At 44.2% G+C, this 27,698-nt stretch overlaps 1 protein-coding gene across 1 annotated transcript; it reads right to left on the bottom strand.

The window, feature by feature from the left end:
- Positions 1–191: 191 nt before the first annotated feature.
- On the bottom strand, positions 192–26,118 carry LOC134346610 (nuclear factor 7, ovary-like). Its single transcript, XM_063048049.1, has 6 exons — positions 25,692–26,118; positions 25,515–25,610; positions 19,527–19,760; positions 18,316–18,338; positions 18,112–18,230; positions 192–8,640 (listed from the first exon to the last, which is right to left on the bottom strand). The coding sequence occupies exons 1-6, from the start codon at positions 26,100–26,102 to the stop codon at positions 8,108–8,110; spliced, it is 1,416 nt and encodes a 471-aa protein (XP_062904119.1). The 5' UTR covers positions 26,103–26,118; the 3' UTR covers positions 192–8,107.
- Positions 26,119–27,698: the final 1,580 nt, after the last annotated feature.

The following is a 27,698-nucleotide window of genomic DNA, read 5'->3' as shown; positions in this document are numbered from 1 at the left end:
ACCGGCTGTTATTTTCCCTGCATTTCCTGGGGATAAAATGAGTCCAAAATAGAATAACCGATTCCATGTGGACCAGTTAGGATCCCGGCTCTACTTGTCTTGTAAATTAAAGAGCAGCCTGCAAACTGGTTCAATGTTCAAAAGTCAAAGTAAAATTTATTATCATAGTACATACATGTCACCACATACAACCCCGAATTTCCTTTTCTGTGAGTATACTTAGCAAACTTATAAAACAGTGACTATAAACGTCCGGAACCATAAACAGTAAATAACTGTGCAAATATAAATAAATAGCAATAAATAACGAGAATGAAATAGCAATATAACAGCGTCCTTAAATGAGTGTAGATATCCCTTTTTTGTTTGTCAGCCTGATGCTTGATGGATAGTACTGTTCTTGAACCTGGTGGCGCGAGTCCTGAGTAACTGTTCTTGGTGGCGCGAGTCCTGAGTAACTGTTCTTGGTGGCGCGAGTCCTGAGTAACTGTGCTTGGTGGCGCGAGTCCTGAGTAACTGTTCTTGGTGGCGCGAGTCCTGAGTAACTGTGCTTGGTGGCGCGAGTCCTGAGTAACAGTTCTTGGTGGCGCGAGTCCTGAGTAACTGTTCTTGGTGGCGCGAGTCCTCAGTAATTGTTCTTGGTGGCGCGAGTCCTGAGTAACTGTTCTTGGTGGCGCGAGTCCTGAGTAACTGTTCTTGGTGGCGCGAGTCCTGAGGCACGTGGACCTTCTACTTGATGGCAACAGCAAGAAAAGAGCATGGCCCGGGTGGTAAGGATCCACCAGCCTTCATCATCCTATCTCTTTCCCTTCCTCCCCACCCTCTTCATCTGGCCATCACCCTCATTCTCCTTTATTTCAGGCTCAGCTTTCCACTCATACCACATTCTTTGTCTCTCCCACCTGTCACGTACCCCGTAATGGGTTAAAGAACCAGCAGAAATGGAAAACACCCTGGAGTCTGGTATTGCTGTTAACTAATGATATTTATTAGTAACTACGCAATACAGCAATATAAATTCAAATATATCAAACAGGTTAGCAAAGATTAGATATGTATAAATGTGGAAATATAAAAAAACAATCTTCTTCAAGCCTAGACTGGATACAGTCTTGCGATGATAAGTAAAGTTCAGTTCAGTTCGTGGTATTTAGTTGAGCAGTGATGGAGAGCGAGAGGTGTTGTAGTTATTCGAGTAAGCCGATGCCGTCGATTCTTCTCGTTGTCCTCCGATATCATTTAGAAGTCACCGAATGTGACCACAACAAAGGGACCGTTTTCTGTGCTGGAGTTATCAACCCAGGCGAGGGTTGAACACACTATTAACGTCCAACCGGTCATACCTTCTCCACACTGCGAGAGCCACTGATCGATCCTCCAAAAACCCACCTTTCTGTGGGCACAGCAAAGCTCATCCAGTGTCCAAAATCATGTGTCTGTGTGTCTACCAGCTGACCTTCTATATATCTCACCATGCTGAACACCAGCTGTCCATCTAGTAGCTCCTGTCTTCTCTCTCTGTAGGAACTCAGAAGCTGGCAGTGTCCTTGCAGAAATTCTAAACAAACTGTGAGTAGTCTTCGTCTCTCTCTCTCTCTCTCTCTCTCTCTCTCTCTCTTAGTAACAAGGTGTTTGTGCTGTACAGCTCTGACTCTCCTTTTAAAAGCACAGTTCATAAGGGATAACTCAGGATCCCATCACACCTCCCTCTTTTTGGGAAAAATTTTGAGAAAGGATCAAAATTTTTGGCTTAACTTTAAATTACAAAGTTTGAAGCAATACATGAATAATTTTCAGATAACTGCGCAAAACGTGTACAATGTTGGAAAGCGTATGGTTATGCACTTTGGCAGAAAAAATAAACGGGCGGACTATTATTTAAATGGGGAAAGAATTCAAAGTTCTGAGATGCAACAGGACTTGGGAGTCCTCGTACAGGATACCCTTAAAGTTAACCTCCAGGTTGAGTCAGTAGTGAAGAAGGCGAATGCAATGTTGGCATTCATTTCTAGAGGAATCGAGTATAGGAGCAGGGATGTGATGTTCAGGCTCTATAAGGCGCTGGTGAGACCTCACTTGGAGTAATGTGGGCAGTTTTGGTCTCCTTATTTAAGAAAGGATGTGCTGACGTTGGAGAGGGCACAGAGAAGATTCACTAGAATGATTCCGGGAATGAGAGGGTTAACATATGAGGAACGTTTGTCCGCTCTTGGACTGTATTCCTTGGAGTTTAGAAGAATGAGGGGACACCTCATAGAAACATTTCGAATGTTAAAAGACATGGATAGAGTGGATGTGGCAAAGTTGTTTCTCATGATGGGGGAGTGTAGTACGAGAGGGCATGACTTAAGGATTGAAGGGCACCCTTTCAGAACAGAAATGCGAGGAAATTTTTTTAGTCAGAGGGTGGTGAATCTATGGAATTTGTTGCCATGGGCAGCAGTGGAGGCCAAGTCATTGGGTGTATTTAAGGCAGAGATTGATAGGTATCTGAGTAGCCAGGGCATCAAAGGTTATGGTGAGAAGGCAGGGGAGTGGGACTAAATAGGAGAAAATGGATCAGTTCATGATAAAATGGCGTAGCAGACTCGATGAGCCGAATGGCCTACTTCTGCTCCTTTGTCTTACGGTCTTATGGCCTAATTTCTGACTTAACATCCGGATAAACAATCAGCTATGATGTTGTCAGTACCTTTCACATGTTTTACTTTCAGGTCATATTCTTGCAAGATCAGACTCCAGTTTAAGTAACCTTCTATTCTTATCCTTCATCTTCGTTCGAAACACCAATGGATTATGGTCCGTGTAAACCACGTGGTTTCTGGGCAGGACAAACATAGACCTCAAAATGTTGTAAAGCCAGAATAAGTGATAGCAACTCCTTTTCCACAGCAGAATAATTTTTCTGGTGCATATTAAATGTTTTCGAGAAATAAGCTACTGGATGTTCACTTTCATCATCATCCTTTTGCAACAATACTGTCCCGGCAGTGTCATCACTGGCGTCTACCGTGATCGAAAATGGTTTATTAAAATCAGGTGCTTTGAGCACAGGATGATAACACAGAATAGTTTTCAGGCGTTCAGTTGTCTCCTGACAAAGGTCACTCAATACAAATAGACAATAGACAATAGGTGCAGGAGTAGGCCATTCGGCCCTTCGAGCCAGCAGCACTATTCACTGTGATCATGGCTGATCATCCACAATCAGTATACAGTTCCTGCCTTATCCCCATAACCTTTGATTCCGCTATCTTTAAGAGTGGAAAATTTCCTATCTTAAAGGAAATCTTTCACTCTTCCCTAAGAGTTTCGTTAGGGGAGGACAGATATCTGCAAAGTTCTTGCAAAACTTACGATAATACCCAACCATTCCTAAAAACTTTCATAAAGCTTTCTTGCCTGTTGGAACAGGATCCACAGCAATAGCTTGAACCTTGGCCCCGGCCTACTACAATAGCCAAGATATATAACGGTGGCATGGCCAAACTCATTTTTAGCGAGGTTCACAGTAAGATTTGCCTTGGACAGGCTTTCAAACAGCTTTTCTACAGCCGCAATATGCTCTTCCCATGTGTCATTCCGTACAACCAGATCATCGATAAAAGCCCCTGTGTTTTTTACACCCTGAATTACTGAATTCATCATCTTTTTCGATGTCCCTGGAGCATTTTTCATCCCAAACGGTAAAACATTGTACTCATACCTTGTCAAATGCCTTACTAAAGTCCATATAGATCATATGCACTGCACTACCCTCATCTGTATGCCTGGTCACCTCTTCAAAGAACTCTATCAGGCTTGTTAGACACGATCTGCCCTTCACAAAGCCATGCTGACTGTCCCTGATCAGACCATGATTCGCTAAATGCCCATAGATCCTTTCTCTAAGAATCTTTTCCAACAGCTTTCCCACCACAGACGTAAGGCTCACTGGTCTATAATTACCGGGACTATCCCTACTAACTTTTTTGAACAAAGGGACAGGATTTGCCTCCCTCCAATCCTCTCATTACTTTCACTACTTCCCCGGACCGGTACACGACTGGCTTGGACTGGGTGATCCACACAGTCCCTCGTTTAAACTCGTTATCCGGCCCAATGCAGCCACGCACTTCCTCAAAAGCATTTTGAAACGCCGTGTGAACGGACAATGTTCTCAGGAAGCTCGCTCTTTCTCCTTGCAGGCTCCCATGATGCTCCTCACAATAGGTGTGCTGGTCCCCACAAGAATTGAAACGCCGCTTTTCTCAACAGGCTCCGGTCAAACCAGTGCTAATGTATCAAGGACCTCAGTCTTTCCCACATCGGCCTCCGAAAACTCCAGCTTCACTGACAAATAACCATCGTACGGATAATCACCCGCACTAAGACCCCAGATCTCTCGTGCATTGAGTGGCGTCAATGACAAATGCGTCAAATACTGGTTGTAAAATGAATGGTACATCAAAGTGGCCTGCGAACCTGTGTCAAGTATGGCTATAGCATAAATACCCTCTATCTGTAGCGATACACTGGAGCTTGGCACCAATAAGCCTTCAGGAATATGATGCTTTGCTTTAGGGTGTTCCTTGACATATTGCTGGGAATGTGTTCACCCCAATACACCAGGTCTCTTCTAAGAGTTTTCCCAACGTCTCTCTCTGCTTAAGTACCCGGGAAGTTACTTTCCGAGGGATTTCCCTTCGTTCACACTCCCGCCCGAAGTGTCCCTATTCAACACATTTATAACAGACAATACCGGCCGCTCCCTTTCTCCGGGACCCCGGCTGCGAGCAGCCCTCTGCATAGTCCGTCCGCTTAGAGGATCCGCCTCCCTATCAGCTCCATCATAACAACCGGGACATCTCAGTTCTCAACTCTGTCATGATCTCCTCTACCACTCCCCGGGGCAGGCTATCCGTGGTCACTTCAACGCGGGGGACCACTATAGAGGACTGTACCCTTATGACGGATGCCTCCCGCGCCTCCGACGCATTCTCCTCCTCTTGTACTTCACTGATCATCTCAACAAACGAGGGAGGGGGCGCGTCTTAGGAGACAGTCGGAGACCCCAAGCGATCAGGTTCTGGGACTGGGCGCCTTTGGCTATTTGGTCCATTCTTCACTCTCCACCTCAGCCATCTGAATTTACCCCTGCATCTCAAGCAATTTAGCCGCCTCGCTAGCCGAAAGATGTCGGCAGAAAGTTGCTCCCCCTTCTCCTGACATGTTCTGAAACCCCTTCATAAGCTCCACTGGGGTTCCCGTCACATCAAACACCTTTTCTAGTGCTTGCATGTAGGCCGCAGAAATAGCAAGGGGGTTTTGCGCCTTACGGCTCTCACCAGGTCAACAGCCCTCCCGCTTGAACTTTCAACCAATCATTCTTGTTTACATCATTACAGCACTGTCACTCATCTAACAACTGAGAGGTCTGTTCCGCCTCATACTCCTCTTCGCCTTTAGGGGTGGGCTTCATTCCTGAGAACAGGCAGAGCCTACCATAGGTGGGACTTCCAACCTGGGCATTTTTCCATTTATTCGCTAGGGAGGTAAGAGGAGCTACCAATGCACTTCGCGCTGGGAGGATAATTAGACATTCCAAATCAGACCACCCCTTCCCCTCGCTACGCAGAACCCAGAGAGCCATCTCTTTGAAGTCTCCGTCCTCAGCTGCGGGAGACTCGACTTGCGATTCGGCCCGCTGCCCTACACTCTCCTCCTCCCGGAAAGTATAGACAGTCCACGCGACCCCACCTTCCCTGGAGCACCAAAAGTACCAGGCAGTTCTATTTCCATTACGTCAGCGCTAGTCTGAACTAATACAAAGTCTGTGCCCGCCCTTTTTATCAAACCTCCGCCTCACAATCATAACCTTGCCTTCAGATTTAACAGTACTTAAAAGTCGAATTGACAATTCATCAGGAGTACGTATATTTACCCCATTCAACAAGTACACATTCGTTACCAATAGCCCTGGGGATTCACACCACCGCTCAACTCTGGTGCATCTATAACCACGTATCGTAATCACTTTACCGAACAATAGTTTAGCATAGACTTAAACACGCAACCTACTGGTTCAATGCTCAGGGCAATCACACACCATCCAACGAAATCAATCACAAAGAAAAGACCCAGATCACTCGGGTGTCATGCACACGACACACGAACACCCTCCGGTCATTGGACTGCTTACATTCCAAAGCACCCGTTATCTCAAACCATAACCCAAACACTGCTTCTACGGAAAGATTATTACATTAGCAGTGAAACCATTCCCAGGGTGTTAAATATAGATGACAAACATCAAGGGACCCATCACCACTGGTCTCAGGTCTCCAGTCAGCGAGGCAACCATCTACTACCACTCTCTGGCTTCTCCTGCAAAGTGAATGTCTGATCCAATTTACAAGCTCATCTTGAATGCCGAGCTACGGAACCTTCTTGACCAACCTCTCATGCGCGACCTTGTCAAAATGCCTTGCTAAAGTCTATGTAGTCAACATCCATTGCCTTGCCTTCATCCACTTTCGTAGTAACTTTTTTGGTTAGATATGGTCTACCACACAATAAGTTATGCTGAATATCCTCGATTAGTCCATGTCTGATCAAATTTATATACCTGGTCACTTAGAATACCTTCCAATAACCTTCCCACAACTAACGTCAATAATTTGCTGGTTTTTATTGAGAGTCCTTTTTAAACAGTAGAACAACATTGACGATCCAACAATCCTCTGGTCCTCAATAAACATGTGGGATTTCCAGTCAATATGTAGAAAACTAAAATCACCTACGATAGCAATATTATGTTTGTTTCAACGGTCTGTGATATTTACACATTTGTTCCTCTAAATCTCTCAGACTGTTGGGTGGTCTGTAATATAATCCCATTATGTGGCAAGACCTTTCTTATTTCACAGCAGCTGTCGACCACACCCCTCCCAGAGCGCCACGATGTCATCATTCCAGGTGTTGATCCATGCCTTGAGCTCATCCCTCTATCCTACGGTACTTCTTTTATTGATATTTACACAGTTCAGGATACTAGTTACACCATGCTCAACATTTTGATTCCTGACTTTGTCTGAGGTTTTACCAATAACTGTCTCAACAACTTCTCCACTAATTGATATGGCACTCTGGTTCCCACCCCCCTGCAACTCTATTTAAAACCCCACCGTACAGCATGAAGAAACTTTCCCAAAAGGATATGATTCCCCTTCCAGTTCAGGTGCAAGCAGTCCCTGTGGTACAGGTCCCATCTCCCCTGGAAGAGAGACCAATGATCCAAAGATTTTATGTTTGCGCCTACAGTATAACTACGTGTTAAACTGTATAATCTTGCTATTTCTGGCTTCATTAGCATGTGGCATGGGTAGCAATCCTGAGATCACAACCCTGAAGGTCCTGCCCATTAACTTAGCACCAAACTCTCAGAACACCCTGTGCAGGTCCTGTTACACGTCCCCCCCATGTCATTGGACCACGACATTTGGCTGTTCACCCTCTACATAAGAATACTTACGACTCGATCTGGGATGTCCTGGACCCCGACACCCGGGAAGCAACATACCATCCGGGAATCTCGTTCTCGCCCACAGAACCTCCTTTCTATTCCCCTGACGAATCCCCTATCACACAGCGCACCTCTTCTCGCGGCTTCCCTTCAGATTCACAGAGGCAGTCTCAATAGCAGAGATCCGACCACGGTGACTTTCCTCTGCCAGGTTATCCCCCACAACAGTATCCAAAGTGATATCTCCGTTGTTGAGATGCTCCCTGATACGCTGTGAATCTCCGGCGTTTTGTGTGTTACCACCACTACATGTCCCGTCTTACCAAGATTCACCCTGACCTCTCTTTTCTAGTCAGCAGCACCACCACATGTTCCACTGACCCTGATGGTACTGGTAGACTTTAGGACCAGGGGGAGCCGGGGAGTTCAGGACCCGCCGCCCGCTGCTGCCGCCTAATCCGCAGTATTTCTGTTCGGTTGACAGATGCAGTGAACGAGTTAAAATTAATGGATCTATAATTCTCGTATCGTGTTTATTTCACTTTCCGAACATGTATATTTACACTGACTTTCTCCTGACGCCGGTCCCGGGACCCGACCCGTTTACAGACCCAGAGCCGAACCGGAGCAGATGCTCAGCCACTCGTTTTCATATCCAATCGCGAAAAAAGGATAAAGTTTCTCCGTGAATTTATTCCCAGTGAAGGTATGGAGATGGGACTTTGTCTCCGCGTTGTAAAATGAAATCATCCCAGACTCGTAACTGAGATAAACTCCCACCCTCCCGGGGATGGGATCATCAAGGAGACGGGATCCAGGGGTGGTGGGAACAATGATCTCGTCATCGACCCGCCTGATGATCCAGAATCCGGTCTCAGGACTCGATACGACATCTCCCTCCCTCTCCACAGACTCTGCGGCAACTCCTATATCCCACCAGTGATTCCCCATCACCTCCACCTCCCAGTAATGTCTCCCCGATATGAATCCCTCCGATCCCAGCACATAAGCGAAGTCTGTGAACCTCTTCCCGGTGTCAGGGAGATCCCTCCAGGTCTCGGTCCGTCTCACACTCTTCCGATCCTCAGACACCTCGAGACACGGATTCGCCGTTTCCACATCCAGGGTGACAGAGACTGGGGGGAGAAGCAGAGAATTAGAGAGTCCCCGGGGATCGGGGGGAGACTCGGGTAGCGCGACCCCGGAGCCTCAGGCACAATCGGGTGGCCGACAGAACCCAACTACAGCGTATGGACAACGAATATGTTCCCGAGGTTTTTTCCTCTGGGATGGAGAACGGAGTTCTCCCAATCAAAACACACTCAATTCTGAAGGAACTCAGTGGTTTAAGCAGCATATATGGAGTGAGGTGGAGTGTGGATGTTTCACGTCGATACTTCCTCAAAAAGGGAGATAGCCAATGGAAACTGGTGTGAGGAACGGGCGGAACAACAACTGGATTCATCTGAGGCTGGGGTGAGTGAACACTGGGGCATTCAAAGAGGAGGTAAGGCAATCTTTTCGGCCGACTTCTCTCCTGCTGACCAACTTGCTTTAGTGAGCTTGTCCTATTTGTGCATTATTCCTTTAACCCTTTCCTACCCACGTACCAGTTCGAATGCCTTTAAAAATATTTAACAGCGCCCATATCTACTCTTCTTCTGGCACCCTCCGAAGCTCCAGGGAAAATTCCCAGTCTATCCAGCCTCTCGTTATAACCCAAGCCCTCCGGTTTTCAATGTCCAACAATTTTAGAGTTATCCACAAGCCTACGAAACATGTCACATACTTTCACTTCCAAATCATTCATATGAATGATGAAAAGCAGTGGACTCAGCACCGATCCTTGTGGAACACAGCTGGACACATGACTCCACCCAGCCGATTTTGTAGCCGATTGGCCTGATCGTACTGTAACCCATGTGACTTAACTCTCTGGAGTATTCTACCATAAAGTATATTGTAAAATATCTCTCTAAAGTCCATGTAGACAATATCTACTACATTTCCATCATCCATTGCTTTCTCCATGCAGAAAGCCAGGCTGGGTATCCCTGATTCGTCCTTGCCTTTCCAAGTGAATTTCGATCCTGTCCCTCAGAATTGCCTCCATTGATGTACCCAGCACTGACGTTACCCTCACCGGTCTGTACTCCCCAGGCTTTCCCCGACAGTCGAACTTAAATAAATGTTCAACAATAGCCACCCCACCCTGCAGTCTTCTGACCCCTCACCCGTACCTATTGATGATACACATATTATGACGAGAGTCCGAGGCGAGGACGGTAAGGACCCAAGTGCTGGAGTATCCGAGACGAGAATCGATACACGATACGAGACTGAGACATGCACGGAGTGTGATCTAGACGCGGCCGAGAATCCAGAGTCGATCTGACAACTGAGCACTGAACCTTCTTTTCCACTGACCTTTGTATTAACAGCAGATCGCACCTGTCAGGAAGGTGCATTCCCGCCACCTACAGGAATGGAGTATGATAGGGGCTGACGGGGATCAGGTCCTGTCACTCATACCTGGTTCAGTTAAAAAGTTCACCAGGGCCTTACATGACTTATCAAACCCTGCTTCAGGTGCCAGAATATCCTGCAGCCTAAGCACCACTGATCTACCCAATAATAGATTGAACAACTTCCTACGCTATACCAAATATCTGTGGCACACCATGATCGCATGTTCCACTATCTCTGGTACCTTAAAAAAATCATGGGTTTGCACCTCTGGTGGACTGTGTCCTCTCCAGGGCGCAAGCCTGGGCCGGAAAATTTGAAGAACCGGCTGTTGCCCATGCAGTGGGTTCCCCCGCTCCAAGTCACTGACGCAGTCCAAGAGAAGGGCAAGTCCTAATACAGCTTGGCACAAATGGTAAATTGGAATAGTAAGTATGCAGATGATACTAAGATAGGTAGAGTTGTGGATAATAAAGTGGGTTTTCAAAACATGCAGAGAGATTTAGGCCAGTTAGAAGAGTGGGCTGAAAGATGGCAGATGGAGTTTAATGCTGATAAATGTGAGGTGCTACATTTTGGTAGGACTAATCAAAATAGGACATACATGTTAAATAGTAAGGCATTGAAGAATACAGTAGAACAGAGGGATCTAGGAATAATGGTGCATAGCTCTCTGAAGGTGAAATCTCATGTGGATAGGGTGGTGAAGAAAGCTTTTGGTATGCTGGCCTTTATAAATCAGAGCATTGAGTATAGGAGTTAGTATGTAATGTCGAAATTGTACAAGGCATTGGTAAGGCCAGATTTGGAGTATTGTGTACAGTTCTGGTCACCGAATTATAGGAAAGATGTCAACAAAATTGAGAGAGTACAGAGAAGATTTACTGGAATTTTACCTCGGTTTCATCTCCTAAGTTACAGAGAAAGTTTGAACAAGTTGGGTCTTTATTCTTTGGAGCGTAGAAGGTTGAGGGGATCTTGATAGAGATATTTAAAATTGTGAGGGGGATAGATAGAGTTGACGTGGATAGGCTTTTTCCATTGAGAGTGGGGGAGATTCAAACAAGAGGACATGAGTTGAGAGTTAAAGGGCAAAAGTTTAGGGTAAACATGAGGAGGAACTTCTTTACTCAGAGAGTGGTAGCTGTGTTGAACGAGATTGCAGCAGACGTGGTTGAGGCAGGTTCGATGTTGTCATTTAAAGTTAAATTGGATAGATATATGGACAGGAAAGGAATGGAGGGTTATGGGGTGAGTGCAGATCGGTGGGACTAGGTGAAAGAAAGAGTTCAGCACGGACTAGAAGGACCGAGATGGCCTGTTTCTGTGCTGTAATTGTTATAGGATTATATGGTTATAAGTGTCGGAATAGAGGTTGCAGAGTGAACTTAGAAACAACATCAAACTGCCTTAAGGACCCCGGCTCTGGATTTCTTCATTGACGTTTACTGCCGAAGCCTTTCCCGTGGGTGGGTTTGGCCGTAAGGCAGCAGACGTTTAAAATCAAAGTTTTCCTTCTCCTGATGTCCAATGCTGACGGGACCCACCTGCCTGAAGCAAATGATTTTGGGGCTCCAGTGCTCCTCTCTTGCCCCTTCTCTTGTCAGTAGAAACAGTTTCGCCGGGCCTAGTAGCTAAGCCACATATGAAAAGCAAGAGTTGGACTTCGTTGTCAGAGGCTGTTAGAGACGCACGCCATTCGGAGCACTTTATAGGTTGTGGGAGCTTATCGTCACTACCAACCCCAGCTGTGACAACCTTAGCAACCTCCTCCGAACTGCTGGAACCAAATTTTAATGTCTCCTCCCTGTCCCACCGCTACCCCACAAATTGTTCCATTTTCTAATCTCAGCCAACCTAATACAAGATTTGGCTTCATATTTTCCTATATTGACTATGATATCTACCTCTGATTTAGTAAGTGCTGGTTTTGCTTGAGCATCATTTCCTGATGCACCCAGATGTGCTGGGACTCAACAAAACTTTACTACTATTCCCACTCTCTCCAGAACATATAAATTGTAGTACACTTCTATCAACAGATCAGGTCTCCTTGAACGCTTCGTTGCCAAACTCTGCAGTTCCAGGGCAGCATCTGAGCAGATCACAACTCTTTTTCATTTAACTTGTTTGACCCATTGCAAACTAATGACAACAGGCATAAATTCTGCTGTTTAGTCAGATAGTCCAGCTGTCAGCCTTTTCCCCACCTCGGCATTAAACCAGGGGATACAGATCCCAGAGCCTACCCATTACTAAGTGGGTCTTTAGAACCATCTGTGAAAATAGGCAAAAACGAAAACTACTGCTGCCATACATGACCAGACACCCTCTCACCATCCACAAGACCCTGTCTATCCCTCAGTAACGACAAATTTATTCCCACATCCGGAAATCTCCAAATTGAAATCCTGGCCAGCCCGCTGTTGGGCTAATCCGCAAATTGACAAGACCATACCCCAGCATTTATTCCCTAATTATCCTCCCGAAACATTTACCAACTCCGTTAATATATTTCCAGCATTCCATTAAAACTGAATGCGTCAGGTGGGACGTCTCCCACCTTACTACGAAAGTCCCCTATGCAAGGCTCAATTTTTCACTCCGCTAGTGAAGAGACATCTCTCCTAGTTTAACGCCAAATGCATCCCTTGGTGTGGTCTGTAATGTTCCACTACAGGTTCTAAGTGCCTTGACTTTAGAACATCCAACCAAAATAAAAATGAATGAGCTGCCTCCCTATAAATAATACAAACATTGCCCAGACAAGAGGGTATTAAAGCACGATAAATTGTCAATAGCACATCCCTAGTGGCTCCCCGGTCATACCCAGACACAGACTGCAAAAATTTAATGACCTGCTTACATTTATCCTTCAAGAACTTTATATGTGTTCTTGAAGTCAGTCTCGCATCCAACATTAACACCAAGTATTAAAACACGGGAACACAAGACGGTGAACATCCATACAGAGCAAGGTGAATATTATCCAACCCATGTATCCAAGTGAAAACTATCTGCGCCACCTACACAAATTCAGGAGAGTTGGCGCATCTAAACCTTGGAAGCTCTTGTAGTTGGATGCATATCATAACACACATCTTCAAAACGGCCGCACAATTTCTTCCTGAGCTTCCCATAATGTCCAGGGATACACCTGGGGATTTATCTACCTTTATGCATTTTAGGACCTACAGCACATTTGCTTCTGTAACGTGGTAGGAAATGAGGTCGATCATCTTCTGTACCATTGGAGAATTGAGAGCCCTGTGTAAGTGGAACAGGAGGAGCTGTGGCCTGGGACAGAGAAATGATGACAGGGGAGGTTTAGGAGAATACTGGCCAAATGCTGATAAATGGGCGGAGTGGTGAGCAGGTGGTTGAAATCTTCTTCCCACAGGAGGGGACCGAAAACAAGAGGTGACATGTCTGGGGTGAGAGGAAGGAGTTTAAAGGTAAGTTTATGAATGATGAAGTGGTTGATGTTGGAACTTGCTGCCGGAGGAGGCGATGGAATCAGGTACAATCACTGTGTTTAAGGGACATTCAGACAGACACTGCAGTTCACAAGTCACAGAAGGAGACTGACCAAATGCCGGCCAATGGGATGAGTGTAGATGGGTAAATAGGTCGACGCCGAGGCATGGGGTTGAAGGCCCCATTTCTGTGCTGTACGAAAATGACTCTGTGACTTTAAATGCTCTGAATGACTGCAACCCCACAGCCCTCCGGTGTAGAGAATTCCAAAGACACAACATCCTTTTAGGATACACCCCATCCTGAGACAGTGGCCCCTGACCTTCGACTCCACATTCAGGGGAAACATCCTCCCTGCATCCAGTCTGTTGTGCCCGGGAAGAATTTTGTGCTTCCCTGAAATCTCCATTCATTCTTCTGAACAGAGAACATTGAGCAGTACAGCAAAGGAACAGGCCTTTTATTCAATATGACTGTGACTGATCGAGCCGGCATCAATTTCTCTTCTGTACCAGATCCACAGAACCTCAATCTCTCAATCTTTCAGAAGTTTCTCTAACTCCACCTTAAATATATCCAATTATCAGTCCTCACACAACTTGCTGGAGAAACTCAGTGTATAGAGCAGTATCTGTGAGAAAACAGGGACTGTCAACTTTTCAGATCTAACCCTTGCGTCAGGACTGAGAGTGGAGAGGGGAGATGGCCGGTATACAGAGGAGAAGGGGCGTGATGAGGGACAGGAGTCTGAGGTGACTGGACTGTGGAGGGATGACAATCAGGTTGCTCTAGGCAGGATATGGATGGGGTGTGTAGGCTAGAGGTGGGTGAAAGTGGTGGAGGGCGATACAGAGGATAAAATGAAAGGGAAACGGAGCAAGGAGAAAGCGTTGTTCTACCTGGAGGTCTGTGACCAGTGGTGTGGCACAGAGTTCAGTGCTGGTAACTCTGATGTTCAGTGATATATGAGGCCTGTGCACTTGCAAAGACACAAATTTGGCGGGGTTGTGGATAGTGAAGAAGGTTGTTGAAGGATACAATAGGACATGGATCAGTTGGAGATTGGATGGGGAAATGACTGATAGAGTTTAACCAAGACGAATGAGAGACGATACATTTTGTAAGGTTAAATGTTAGGGAAATTACAGAGCAGATCTGAGGACCCCCGGAGCATTGATGACAGAGGGATACTAGGGTCCATGTGCACAGCTCCCTCAAGTGGCAACACAAGTGTAGAGTGTGGTCAGGAAGGTGTAGAGGACATGTTTCCCGTCATCAGTCTGGGCATTGAGTGTGGAAATTGGCAATTCCTGTTGCAGTTGTATGAAATTTTGGTGAGGTCTCATTTGGACTGTTGTTGAGACCACAAGAGGCTACAGAGGTAGGACTCTGGTGCAGGATCTCCACCTAAAACTTCGACCATCTCTTTTTCTCTGCAGATGCTACCTGACCCGCTGAGTTCCTCCAGCAGCTTGTTTTTTTTTTGGCTACGGAGTAAAAATATTATTAATAATATCTACATTGTCCCAATAGTAATATCCACAGCTGATATCATCCCAAAGTCACTACACAATAGCTTTAATCAATTAGGCCGACACAGCAATATGTATGTAAATTTCCAGAAACACTCAATACTAAACCGCACTAGAACAGACTGTAAATTCCTAGGAATTGAGAAATAAGTGTGCTTTGCTCTGCCCTTACCTAAGGTTTCACCAACTTGTGCTGAGCAAAATGAAAATACAATAATACTAGTGTTAGTTACAGACCACCTTCCATGCAAATGATGTAATTCAAAGTGCTTCACAATGGGATAAAGTGCAAACATGAAACATGTCAGTTAAACGCCACGTGAAATAAACAGGAGTATTGAGGAAATGGATACAACAGCAACGTTTAAAAGGTATTTTGACAGGCACATGAACAGGCAGGGAACTGAGGACATACAACGTGTGTAGGCAGGTGGGACTAATTTAATTTTCTCTCATGGTCGGCACTTACACAGTGGGAGCAGGTTACTGAGGGAACTGAGAAAATCGTGGAGGATCTGATCACAAAGAGTAAACAAGGATTGATTGAACTCTGACCTGAGGTGCATCAGTAGAGGAGTACACTGAACAGGCAAATTCAAGGGCACAGCGTGTGATCGCTCTGGCATTGAGGTAGGTGGTGGTTTTAAAGGGATTTACATGAGTATTAAATGAAAGAGTAACTCGTGAGAGAATCGTTCTCTTTAAGTAACAATCTGGTTATCTACTCGACGAACCACTGCAGAGGGAAGTGATTTAAAATGAATATTTCCCATCTGTATTTCCCAGGTAGAAGGTCATTGAAAGCAAGGAATTAAGGGAAATGAGTTTGGGAAATGATGTCTTGGAATATATCACATGACAAAAAAAAAACGAAAAACAGGAGGTGCTGGTGAAACATTAGCCGATGTCAACGCTGGTTGGTGTGTCCGGGCTCAGTCTGATAATGATTCAATGTGGTGGCTTGATAATAACAGTGAGACTTGCGAGTCCAGCAGGGGGCAGACCTGAGTCTGCAGTCACAGACAGGTCAGACAGGGTCAGTGGCTCACGAGGATCTCGTGTGTATCTTTCTGACAATACTGGACACCGCACTGATACAAGCTTTATTTTATTTTATTTAGAGATACAGTACGGAACAGGCCCTTCCAGCCCAACGAGCCACACTGAGCAGCAACCCACCAATATGACACTAGTCTAATCACAGGACGATTTTCAATGCCCAGCCAGCTTACCAACTGCTACATCTTAGGCAATAGACAATAGACAATAGACAATAGACAGTAGGTGCAGGGACAGGCCCTTCGGCCCTTCGAGCCAGCACCGCCATTCACTGTGATCATGGCTGACCATCCACAATCAGTACCCCGTTCCTGCCTTCTCCCCATATCCCTTGACTCCGCTACCTTTAAGAGCTCTATCTAACTCTTTCTTGAAAGCATCCAGAGAATTGACCTTCACTGCCCTCTGAGGCAGAGCATTCCACAGATCCACAATTCTCTGTGTGAAAAAGTTTTTCCTCAACTCCGTTCTAAATAGCCTACCCCTTATTCTTGAACTGTGGCCTCTGGTTCTGGACTTCACCAACATCGGGAACATTCCTGCCTCTAGCGTGCCCTATCCCTTAATAATCGTATATGTTTCAATCAGATCCCCTTTTATCCTTCCAGTGTATACAAGCCCAGTCGCTTCAATCTTTCAACATACGACAGTCCCGCCATCCTGGGAATTTACCTTGTGAACCTACGCTACACTCTCTCAATAGCAAGAATGTTCTTCCTCAAATTTGGAGACCAAAACTGCACACAATACTCCAGGTGTGATATTACCAGGGCTCTGTAGAGCTGCAGAGTGACCTCTTTGCTCCTATACTCAACTCCCTTTGTTATGAAAGCCAACATGCCATTAGCTTTCTTCACTGCCTGCTGTACCTGCATACTTACTTTCAGTGACTAATGAACAAGGACACCTAGGTCTCGTTGTACTTCCCTTTTTCCTAACTCGACACCATTCAGATAGTAATCTGTACTTGCCACCAACGTGGATAACCTCACATTTATCTACAAACGTACATTAAACTGCATCTGCCATGCATCTGCCCACTCACCCAACCCGTCCAAGTCATCCTGCATTCTCATAACATCCTCCTCACATTTCACACTGCCACCCTGCTTTGTGTTACCTTCAAATTTGCTAATGTCACTTTTAATCCCTTCATCTAAATCATTAATGTATATTGTAAATAGTTGTGGTCCCAGCATCGAGCCTTGCGATACCCCACTAGTCACTGCCTGCCATTCTGAAAAGGACCCGTTAATCCCTACTCATTGTTTCCTGTCTGCCAACCAATATTCTATCCATGCCAGTACCCTACCCCCAATACCATGTGCTCTAATTTTGCCCACTAATCTCCTATGTGGAACCTTATCAAAGGTTTTCTGAAAGTCCAGGTACACTGCATCTACTGGCTCTCCCTTGTCCATTTTCCTAGTTACATTCTCAAAAAATTCCAGAAGATTAGTCAAGCACGATTTCCCCTTCGTAAATCCATGCTGACTCGGACCGATCCTGTAACTGCTATCCAAATGCGCCGCTATTTCATCGTTTATAATTGACTCCAGCATCTTCTCCAACACTGATGTCAGGCTTTGGACCGTGGGAGGAAACTGGAGCACCTGAAGGAAACCCATTCGGTCACAGTTAGAACCTAAAAGTCCTTACATACTGCACTGGAACTGAACTCCGAATTCTGACGCCCGAGATGGAATAGCTTCTCACCAACCGCTACGCTACCGTGTCTGCCCTTTTTCCCCGATAAAGTCATTAAGCGAATATTAATTCCCCACCTTGTCTGGTAGGATTCACATTCATGTCTTGTCGGGTTTGTACAGTTTGACCAGGATGCAGTATTTTAACGAACAGTTCCGTGTATTGGTTGCATTGTGCCCCTGCGTCGGTGTGTTCGGGGATCTGACATCTCCAGCTGATCATGAGACAGTCATGCTTCCCAGCAGGTACGACTGAAGCCGGAATAAAACTACAGTTCCTCTTGAGCAGATTATTACAGCCTACCTTTGCTTCATTTGTAATTAGTTATGTCTCATAAACAAGGACAAATGAATCACTAAGTATTACCTCGATTAATGTCATCAAGTGTTTCTCTCGACGCTGCGTTCAACAAATAGAGGTGATCGAATTGTTCAACCGGAAGGACACCATTTTTCACGGACAATATCTCGTAATCATCGCTGATGCTGTAAGTATAATACTGTAGGTTATAATTTGCAGTTTTCAATGTTTTAAAATCTGTACAGGATTTCACAAAAGACCAGGTCCTACCTCCTCTTCCGAGAAGCTTCCTCCTGAAATAAATAAAACATAAGATCTGAATGGACTGGACAGTTTGTGAATTTTTATCTGGATACGATGTCTGGGAGGATCAGATGGAGGAATTTAGATTCGAAATGGATTTGATGGGGTGGGAAGGGAGACAATATTTCTGCTATGCAGAGTGCAAAAGTCAGAAAGATAAAACATCACATGGCCGTTAATAAAGCCCACAAGAAATGCAGTGAAGAGAATTTGGATCTTACTGCCACAGGATTTGTTGAAGTGTAGCAGCGGAGATTGAATATAATGGGGAAGCTGCAAAAACACACGAGGGACCACCAAACAACAGGAATTCTGCGGATGCTGGAAATTCAAGCAACACACATCAAAGTTGCTGGTGAACGCAGCAGGCCAGGCAGCATCTGTAGGAAGAGGTGCAGTCGACGTTTCAGGCCGAGACCCTTCGTCAAGACTAACTGAAGGAAGAGTGTTACTCACTCTTCCTTCAGTTAGTCTTGACGAAGGGTCTCGGCCTGAAACGTCGACTGCACCTCTTCCTACAGATGCTGCCTGGCCTGCTGCGTTCACCAGCAACTTTGATGTGTGTTGCTTGAGGGACCACCGAGTTCGGGGCACTGTGGGAACAGGTGGGAGAAGGCTTGTGCGATATGCATATTGATAAGAACAGATGGACGGAATTGCCAGACTGTGATGGGGACAGGAATATAATCCCGTGCAATCCCATATCTGAAAACATAAATAAATAGTATAAGTTTCCATTGAGTTTCCAATTTAACGGAAAACAGATTTACCTGTAGATGATAAATCTGATGTGTGGGTCACATTCTGGAATTGATCCTCTGCTCTTACTGACTGACAGAGAGACCCTCACACCCATGGCACCAGACACACTCACAGCACGTGACTGGAACTGGATGTTAATTTGAGTTTCAGGGATATTTGATATGGGAATTAAGGGAACAATGACAAGTTCAGTGTTATGTTCAGAGGAACGCATTCACAAGAAGATTGCAGACTGTCCTGTGAGGTGCAGATATTGTAGAAGTCCATGTACGGGAAAACAACAGTCCTGAACTTCGAAACAAATGTCTGTCTTAAATCAGTTTACCACCATTTGTAAAATGTCGTAGTTACCTCAAACGTATTGATCCCATTTTTTTCGGCTTAAAAATAAAACGAATTGAAATATTATTTCTCACCTTGAGAAATACCACAGTCTCTTTTTGATCCATCTGTTCCTGTAACCTTGAGATCTTCTCCTGGATAGAATTTAAATTCCTTTGAATCTTTCGAAGATTTTCCTCCATTGGACTTAGAATCCTCTCCTCTTCTTCCCTGAGATCTCTAAGTATGCGCTGCTCTTTCTCGGTGAGAATCTGGTGCAGTTCAGCAAACTGTGATGTGACGTGGGACTGAAGGATGTGTGACTGTTCCTGTCAAATGGAAGGTGAAGATTTATTGCTATATTTCTTTGTTGTATTTCCTTATGACATGGAAGGTGTGTGTTCAAATCATCAAATTTATATTGGTTCATAGAGCAATCCCATCAATCCCATTTCCTCACATTTTCCTGAACCCTGTTCTCCCTCATACGCCCGTTAACTCCGACCTGATTCACATACCCCATCTCAAGTTCAAAGTTCAATGCAAATTTATTATTAAAGTACATATGTGTCACCATGCAGAACCCTGAGATTCCTTTTCTTGCAGGGAATCACAATAGATACAAGAAACACAATTGAATCAATGGAAGGCTGCACCCAACAGGATGGACAACACTAATGAGCCAAAAAAAAGCAACACACTGTGCAAATACAAAAAGGTAAAAAAATATAATAATAATAATAAAAATAGTTCTGGACAACAAAGATTTTGCTTCCTGAATACCTTTAGGTGTATCTTATGAATTTTGGGCTACTGGTAATGAATAGCACCATGAAATTTCCCTATCACGTACCATTTTAAAAATAAACTTATGTTTATTATTTCAATTCATGATTCAAGTCAATTAATATGTTCCCTACGATGTAATCCGGAAAGTTTCCTATCTTGTCCAGGCTGCTGTATAGCAGGACAGGTTTTAGTAATAATTATTGGGTTCAGGACTATAAGGATGTAATTTTCTATCACCAGGCACAAACATTTCTGTGAAGGATTTTGATATTTGAGACTGATGCTTCCCAGAATAACTGATGCCAAGATTAAGGAAAGCGTTTTTGTTGGTCCACAAATCAAACAGGTCATAAATGACAGGGAATTTGAAGAATTTCTAGTGGGACCGGAGAAAATCACATGGGAGGCATTCAAGGAAGTTGTTGAAAATTTTCTCGGCATCTACAGAGCACCAAACTACCTGTAGCTAATTGAAAGCATGCTTCAAGCATATAAAACCATGAACTTCAACATGTCATTAAAGGTTCATTTTCTGCATTCCCATTTAGACTTCCCTGCAAATATTGGTGCTGTTAGTGAAGAGCACGTTGAAAGTGCTGTTAGTGAAGAGCACGTTGAAAGTTTTCACCAGGTCATTGCGGTCATGGAGAAAAAATACGAGGGCAACTGGAATCCATCAATGCTGGAGAATTATTGTTGGACACTTAATCGAGAAGCTTCAGACACTGAGTACAAATGAAATCATTAATAAAATATTTTTAACTTAGTTGAACTATTGCAAAGCATCAGCACCATTATACAATTAAACACATTATATTCAATAAAAGTTAATTTGTTATTTCTCCAAATTTCTACGTGAAACAAGTAGTCTGAAATTATATTTGTGTTCATCTTCAAGCAGTCTATCATAAACCAAAAAAAATCTGAGGAAGCAACACTTTTGAAAAAAATCGTTGTCCAGTGAATTAAAGAGAACATGAGATTTATCGTACTTGAAAGTGAGTCTGCTTCAGTTCAGGGATGGTGCGAGTGAAGTTCAGTGAAGTTATCCCCTCTAGCTCAGGAGTCTGATGGCTGAGGGCTAATAATTTTTCCTGAACACTGGTGGTGCTGGTTCTGAAGTTCCTGTACCTTGATCCTGGTAGCAGGTACAAGACAGCGTGGCCAGGAAGCTCTGGGTCCTTGAAGAAGGATACTGTTTTCCTGTGACAACGCTCCAGGTAGATGTGCTAAATGGTGGAGAGGGCTTTACCCGTCACACACTGATCCGTATCCACTACTTTGTTGTAAAGTTTCCGTACAAGGACATAGGTATTTGTATAACAGACTGAACCTCTCAACCTCAAAGCTCTAGAAATATGTCACAGTTCCAATTGTCATGCAGAATATTTGCAAACTTCAAAGAACTTAGAGATGCTGCCGTGATTTCTTTGTAATGGCTGAGAGGACAGATCCCCTGAAATGATAACACCCAGGAATATAATGTCACCGATCATCTACTCTTCTGATACAATGATGAATACTGGCTCATGGACCTTCAGTTTCCTCCACCTGAATTCAATTATCTACTTCGGCTTGCTGACATTGAGTGAGAGGTTGTTGTTATGACAACAGTAAGACATATTTTTAATCTCCCGCCTGTATCTTCATTCGTTACGATCCTTGATTTGGCCAATGACAGTGGTGTTATCGGCAAACTTGTCTATGACATTGGATTTGTGCTTAGCCTCACAGTCACAGGTATAATGTGAGTACAGCAAGAATGCTAAACACACAACGTTGTGATGTTCCTGCGCTGAAGGAAATCTGGGAGATATTTTGGCCAATCTGAACTGACTCGATCCTGGAAATCCAGGATGCAGCTGCACAAGGATGTACTGAGACCTTAATGATGAGATCCAACATCATCTTAAATGTGCTGGAACAGCTTTTGGACGTCTCCGAACAAGAGTCTTTCATGATCGTGACATCCGAACAGACACCAAAATGTTAGTGTACAAAGCAGTGGTGATCCCAACGCTCCTGTATGCATCAGAAACCTGGACAACATACCGACGACATCTGAAGACACTTGAAAAGTTCCACCAACGCTGTCTTTGAAACATCTTAAATAACAGTTGGGAAGATAGAAGAACCAACGTCAGAGTTCTAAATGAAGCAAAAACAACAAACATTGAAGCCTACGTCATCAAGAACTAACTAAGATGGAGCGTCATGTTGTTCGGATGAAAGACGAACGTCTGCTGAAACAAATCTTCTACACCTAGCTTAAAGAAGACAAACGTAAAAGAGGCAGACAACAGAAGAGATTCAAAGACGTCTTAAAAGCCAACATGAAGAAATGTAACACCGACCTCAATAATTGGGAAACCAATGCCAAGGACAGGAAACTCTGGTAAACCATCATCCGAAAAGGAACAGCAACTTTCGAAGCCAGCAGATGTGCAGAATTAGAAGAAACGAGAAGAAAATGGAAAGAAAGGCAGCAGCAACCAAAGCCCGATCTGCCATTTGGAACTACCTGTCCTGAATGCTGAAGAACTTTCAAAGACAAGATTGGACCCGTAAGCCAATTGAGTGCCAATAAATAGACCAACGGAACGAAGACCATCATCCTCGACCCCGAGGGATAGCCACAATGACGACTGAGGCCGATGACTTGAAACTGACTGATTAGTTTTGAGGGGGCGATAGTGTTCAATGCTGAGCTGTAGTCAATGAAGAGCATTTATATGTATTTTCATTGTCCATATATTCCAGGTTTGAGTGAAGAGCCAATGAAGTGGCATCTGCGGTTGACCTGTTGGGATAGTACGCTAACTGTAAAAAACCCAAGTTGCTTATCAGGCAAGAGTTGACATATTTCTTCACCAACCTCTCAAAGCACTTCATCTTAGTGGATGTAAGTGCTACTGAACAATAGTCATAGACGGAGGTTCCATGTTCTTCTTAAGTACTGAAGCAAGTGGGTACGTCAGATTGCCGAACTGAGAGGTTAAGGATATCGATGAACACTCCAGCCAGTGGATTAGCACAGGTCTTTCGTAATCTACTATGGTCCGGGCCGGATATTTTCTGTGGATTCGCCCTCTTGAAAGGATGCTGTTATATCGGCATGCAAAGTATTGAGCTCATCTGGGAGCAAAGCTTTGCTGTCACCTATGACTCTTGGTTTCACTTTGTAGGAATGATAGCATTCAAGCCCTGCCACAGCTGTCAAACATCTTTCAGTGTTCCAACTTTGGTCCGGTCGCAAGTTCTCAAATCAGATGGTTTACCGGAGATTGTACCTGGACCTCTTTTATTTAACTTGGTTGCCAGACCTAAATGCCACTTGTGACGGGGTCTTGAATTACGCCATATGAATTGTGTTCGATTACCCCCTATGAACTGTGCTTTTGAAAAGAGAGAGAGAGAGAGAGAGTTATTTAACACCAACATGTTGCTTTGAAAGAGAGAGAGAGAGACGAAGACTGCTCACAGGTTGTTTATACCTTTTACAAGGACATCGCCTGCTTGCATTTCTTACACTGTGAGAGGAAGGAGGAGTTATTTGAATGACAGCTGGTATCCAGTACTGTGAGATAAATAGGAGGTCAGATGATATAGACCCCAGGCACATGTTTTGGACACTGAATGAGCTTTGTTGTGCCCGTAAGAAAATTGGTTTTTGGAGGATCGATTAGACAGATCGATCAGTGACTCTTGCAGTGAAAAGAAAAGGCAGTGACCGGTGGGGAATTGTCCATGTGTCCACCCTTGCCCGGGTGATAGCTCCACCACAGAAAACCGGTCCCCTTTGTTGTGGTCACAGTCGGTGACTTACAAAGGATTTCGGACGACAAGGAGAAGATCGAGGGCATCAACTCACCTGAAGACTCAAATCTCTCCCTCTCTCTTTCTCCATCACGACTCAACTCAATACCACGAACTGAACTGAACTGAACTTTACTCATCACTGTAAGACTATCTTTTTACCCCTAGACTTGAAGAAGCTTGTTTTTTCACTTATATTTCCACACTTACTGATATACTTACTTACATATAATCATTGCTAACCTGTTTGATTTATCTACATTTATATTACTGTATTGTGTAGTTACTAATAAATTTTATTAGTTAATAGCAATACTGGACTCCAAAGTGCTTCCTGTTTCTGCTGGTTCTTTATTCCCGTCACGGGGTACGTGACACACTGATCTGGTTCATCCAGGGCTTCTGGAGAGGGAAAGTTCTGAATGATATGGGCAACTCATCTACAACTTTTTTTCATAAAGACTGTGATAGCAATGGAGTATTCCTTCAGTTCGGCCCAGTCTGCCGAGCCGAAGCAACACCTCTGTGCTGTCGTTACCTTCGCAGTCTTGCTCTTTAGCCTCTGCCTGCATGCAGGTAGGAGGAGGACAGTTAAGTGAACAGTCTTCCCGAAATGTGTTCTAGGCATAGCTTTCGTATTCGTAGTGCAACAGAGGGTAAGAATGTAGGTGATAATTAGGCAGATTTTTCATCAAGCAAGCCTGACTGAAGTCCCCGATAATGAGGTCAGGAAAACAACACCGCTGCGTTGAGCTCCACAAAGCATTTATCATGAAACATAAATACCTAACTTTTGCTTTGATCATCATTTCAGTCCCATCTCGTGAATTGAGAAGCCTTCAGGTCTTAGCAACCTCTGGCATATCTGGAGTAAGCCATGTCTCCGTGAAACACAGAACTAATCAATTCCTCATTTCCCTCCGTTGCAGCAATTTGTCCTTAGGTCTTCAATCTTATTCAGCAGCGACTGTATGTTTGCTAACAAGAAGCTAGATTGAGGGAGTTTCATTCCTCCTTGTTTCAGCCTGGCTTGGAGAGCTCTCCTCCCTCCTCTCTTCTGGGCATGATGATGAACTACGTCCACTTAAACTTGCTGAAACTGCATATCCGCTGAGTCCCCCAGAAGACTGTGAAATCGCTAATTTATTACGTCAGTTCAAAAGTATGTTGCTTGAAGACAAATTACAGGCTGCAGTTTGCAGTGCCAGTAATTCAGAAGCAATATATTTCGAATTTTTTTTTAAATCTCTGAAGTAGCTAACAGGGCTAATTACAGCAATCAATTAAACGTTCAACCAACATGTCCTTGGGATGTCACTGAAACTACCGTGGTCACAGGCAGAACATACAAACTCCACGCAGACAGCATCAGAGGTCAGGATCAAAGCCAAATCACTGGAGCTGACATACTGAGTCATTATACAGTAAAAGGAACAAATATACAAACAATATTCGAAATTCTTCTCAGGAAACCTCACCTGAACTCCGAAAATCTTCTCTTTCTGTTGCTGCTCCATTTCTTCAAAGTCTGCTTTGTTTTTTGTGAGAGAGTCTAAGGAAGATTTAACCCGACTCTGGGAATTAAAGAGTGAATTGATTAGACAAAAAAACGTGGCAAAACATAAACAAACAATCTAATTCGGGTTATGTTTTACCTTGTAGGTTTCAACGGCCTCTTTAACCGGCATGAAGTTGTGAAATTTGTGCTCCTTCGCAGTCGCACAGATCAGGCAAATCAGTGTCTTGTCCGTCTCACAAAACAGCTTCAGTTCTTCCTCATGTTCCTCGCAGTAAAGTTTAATTTTGTTCTGTTTCGGATTCAGGTTTAGTTTTCGAGCTTTCTCAGACAGATTTCTTAAGGCCCGATTGACCCTGAGGATGCGGTCTGCAACCTCCTCTTGACATTCCGGGCAGGCGTTTTTATCCTGCCTTTCCCAACACTGTGTGATACAGGAGCGGCAGAAATTGTGTCCACACTCCAGGATTACTGGTTCAGTGAAGAAATCCAGGCAGATGGAACAAATTACTTCCTCAGTTAAACTCTCGACCTGTCCTTTCGAAGCCATATTAACCCCAGATACTTCCTGGTTCAGGATCCTTTCACTTTCGGGAAGCAGCTGAATCCATGCAGTGCTGCGATTCTCCACAGCACGTGCTGTAGTCTCCTGGAATGAATTGTCTTTATTTCTTACATTCTTCACATACAAGAGGAGTAAAAATCTTTACGTTTTGCCTCCATCCAAATGTGCAATGTTCAATCATATTAACTTATAGTAATCTATAATAAACAGAACAGTAATATGGAGTACACACAAGTCTGCGTCTCTTGTACTCAATACTTCGATTTATGAAAGGTAATGTGCCCAAAACTTTTTTTTCAACACTATCTACCTGTGCTGCCACTTAAATGAATTATGAACCTGTATTCCCAGATCACTTTATTCTACCGCGCTCCTCAGTGCCTATTGTTCGGTTTTACCTTAAATAGATTCTATTGTGTTGCTTGTTTTGTGATACCTACAAGAAAATGAATCTCAAGGAAGTATACTGTATAAATATTGTGACAATAATTGTAGATAGATTTAAACTTTCAAATTTGAGTGCCGTGACTAGCTGCATCACCGACTGGTAAAGGACTTGCAAGGCATCTGCCCACAAGTCCTTACAAAGAATTGCAGGGATAGCTGAGAGGATTATTCGGGTCTCTCTTCCATCTATCAGGGAAAGTTACCAAGAATGCAGCCTACGCATGGCCCTTACCATTGTCAATAATGCTCACATCCATCCAACATTATATTGGGGGAGATGGTGGGGGGACGGGTGGAGGGGTTGCAGAGTGAAACTCCTTTAGCCAGAGCAACCTTGGAGGCCAAGTGGCTGGGTATATTTAATACACAGCTTGATAAGTTCTTGATTAAACACGGCATCAATGGTTACAGGGAGAATGCCAAGGAGTGGGGTTGAGAATGGAAAAAGTAACAGCCATGATTGAATGGCGGAGCAGACTCGATAGGCCAAATGGCCTAATTCTACTCCTATGTCTTATGTCATAAGGTTATATGTTAGCCTCTTCTTTCCAGCATTATCCTTGTGAACCTCCTCTGGACTCACCCTAATGACAAAACTTCCTGAGACTTGGGCCCCCAAACTGTTGACAACAGTCCAAGTGCAGCCTCAGCATTAACTCTTTGCTTTTATATTTTATCCCCTTGAAATAAATGTCAGCATTGCATTTGCCTTCTTTACCACAGACTCAAACTGTAAGTTGTGAGGGGATCCAGGAGTGCCCCTATTAACTGTTTGGAGAGAGATATTCATCATTGATGGATTGATTGGAAAGGAGAGAGAGACAGAGTTAATTACCACTGATATGTTGCTTTTGAAGAGAGAGAGAGAGAGAGAGAGAGAGAGAGGTGAAGATTAACAGTTGGACTGTCACTTTTAGACATTGGAAGTAGCTTTGGATTTTTACTGAGTTTGGAGTTGGAGACAGCACCGAGCAGCTCGTAAGTTGCTATGGTGACCGAAGGCGGTGGACACTCGATTTTATGATTTTCAGCTGGTTATTGATGTTACTTCCAAGGACAGGTTGCCTGCTTGTGCACTCCTTTACAGACGAAGGAGGGAGGGACTCTTTGAATGACAGGTGATGCTCAGCCTGG

The sequence above is a fragment of the Mobula hypostoma genome, chromosome 5 (assembly GCF_963921235.1).
Source record: "Mobula hypostoma chromosome 5, sMobHyp1.1, whole genome shotgun sequence".
In the NCBI taxonomy this organism is placed as follows: Eukaryota; Metazoa; Chordata; class Chondrichthyes; order Myliobatiformes; family Myliobatidae; genus Mobula; species Mobula hypostoma.
Note: the sequence above shows the minus strand (reverse complement) of the source record. Positions and strands in the feature narration are given on the sequence as shown.

Bases quoted from the DNA above. Each gene is read 5' to 3' on its own strand.
- LOC134346610 (XM_063048049.1), bottom strand. From the start codon at position 26,102: ATGGCTTCGAAAGGACAGGTCGAGAGTTTAACTGAGGAAGTAATTTGT. The intron at 25,611-25,691 runs GTAAAACATAAC...TTTAATTCCCAG, and splicing joins AGGCCGTTGAAACCTACAAG to AGTCGGGTTAAATCTTCCTT. The intron at 8,641-18,111 runs GTAATACTTAGT...TTCTCCCCCCAG, and splicing joins ACTTGATGACATTAATCGAG to TCTCTGTCACCCTGGATGTG.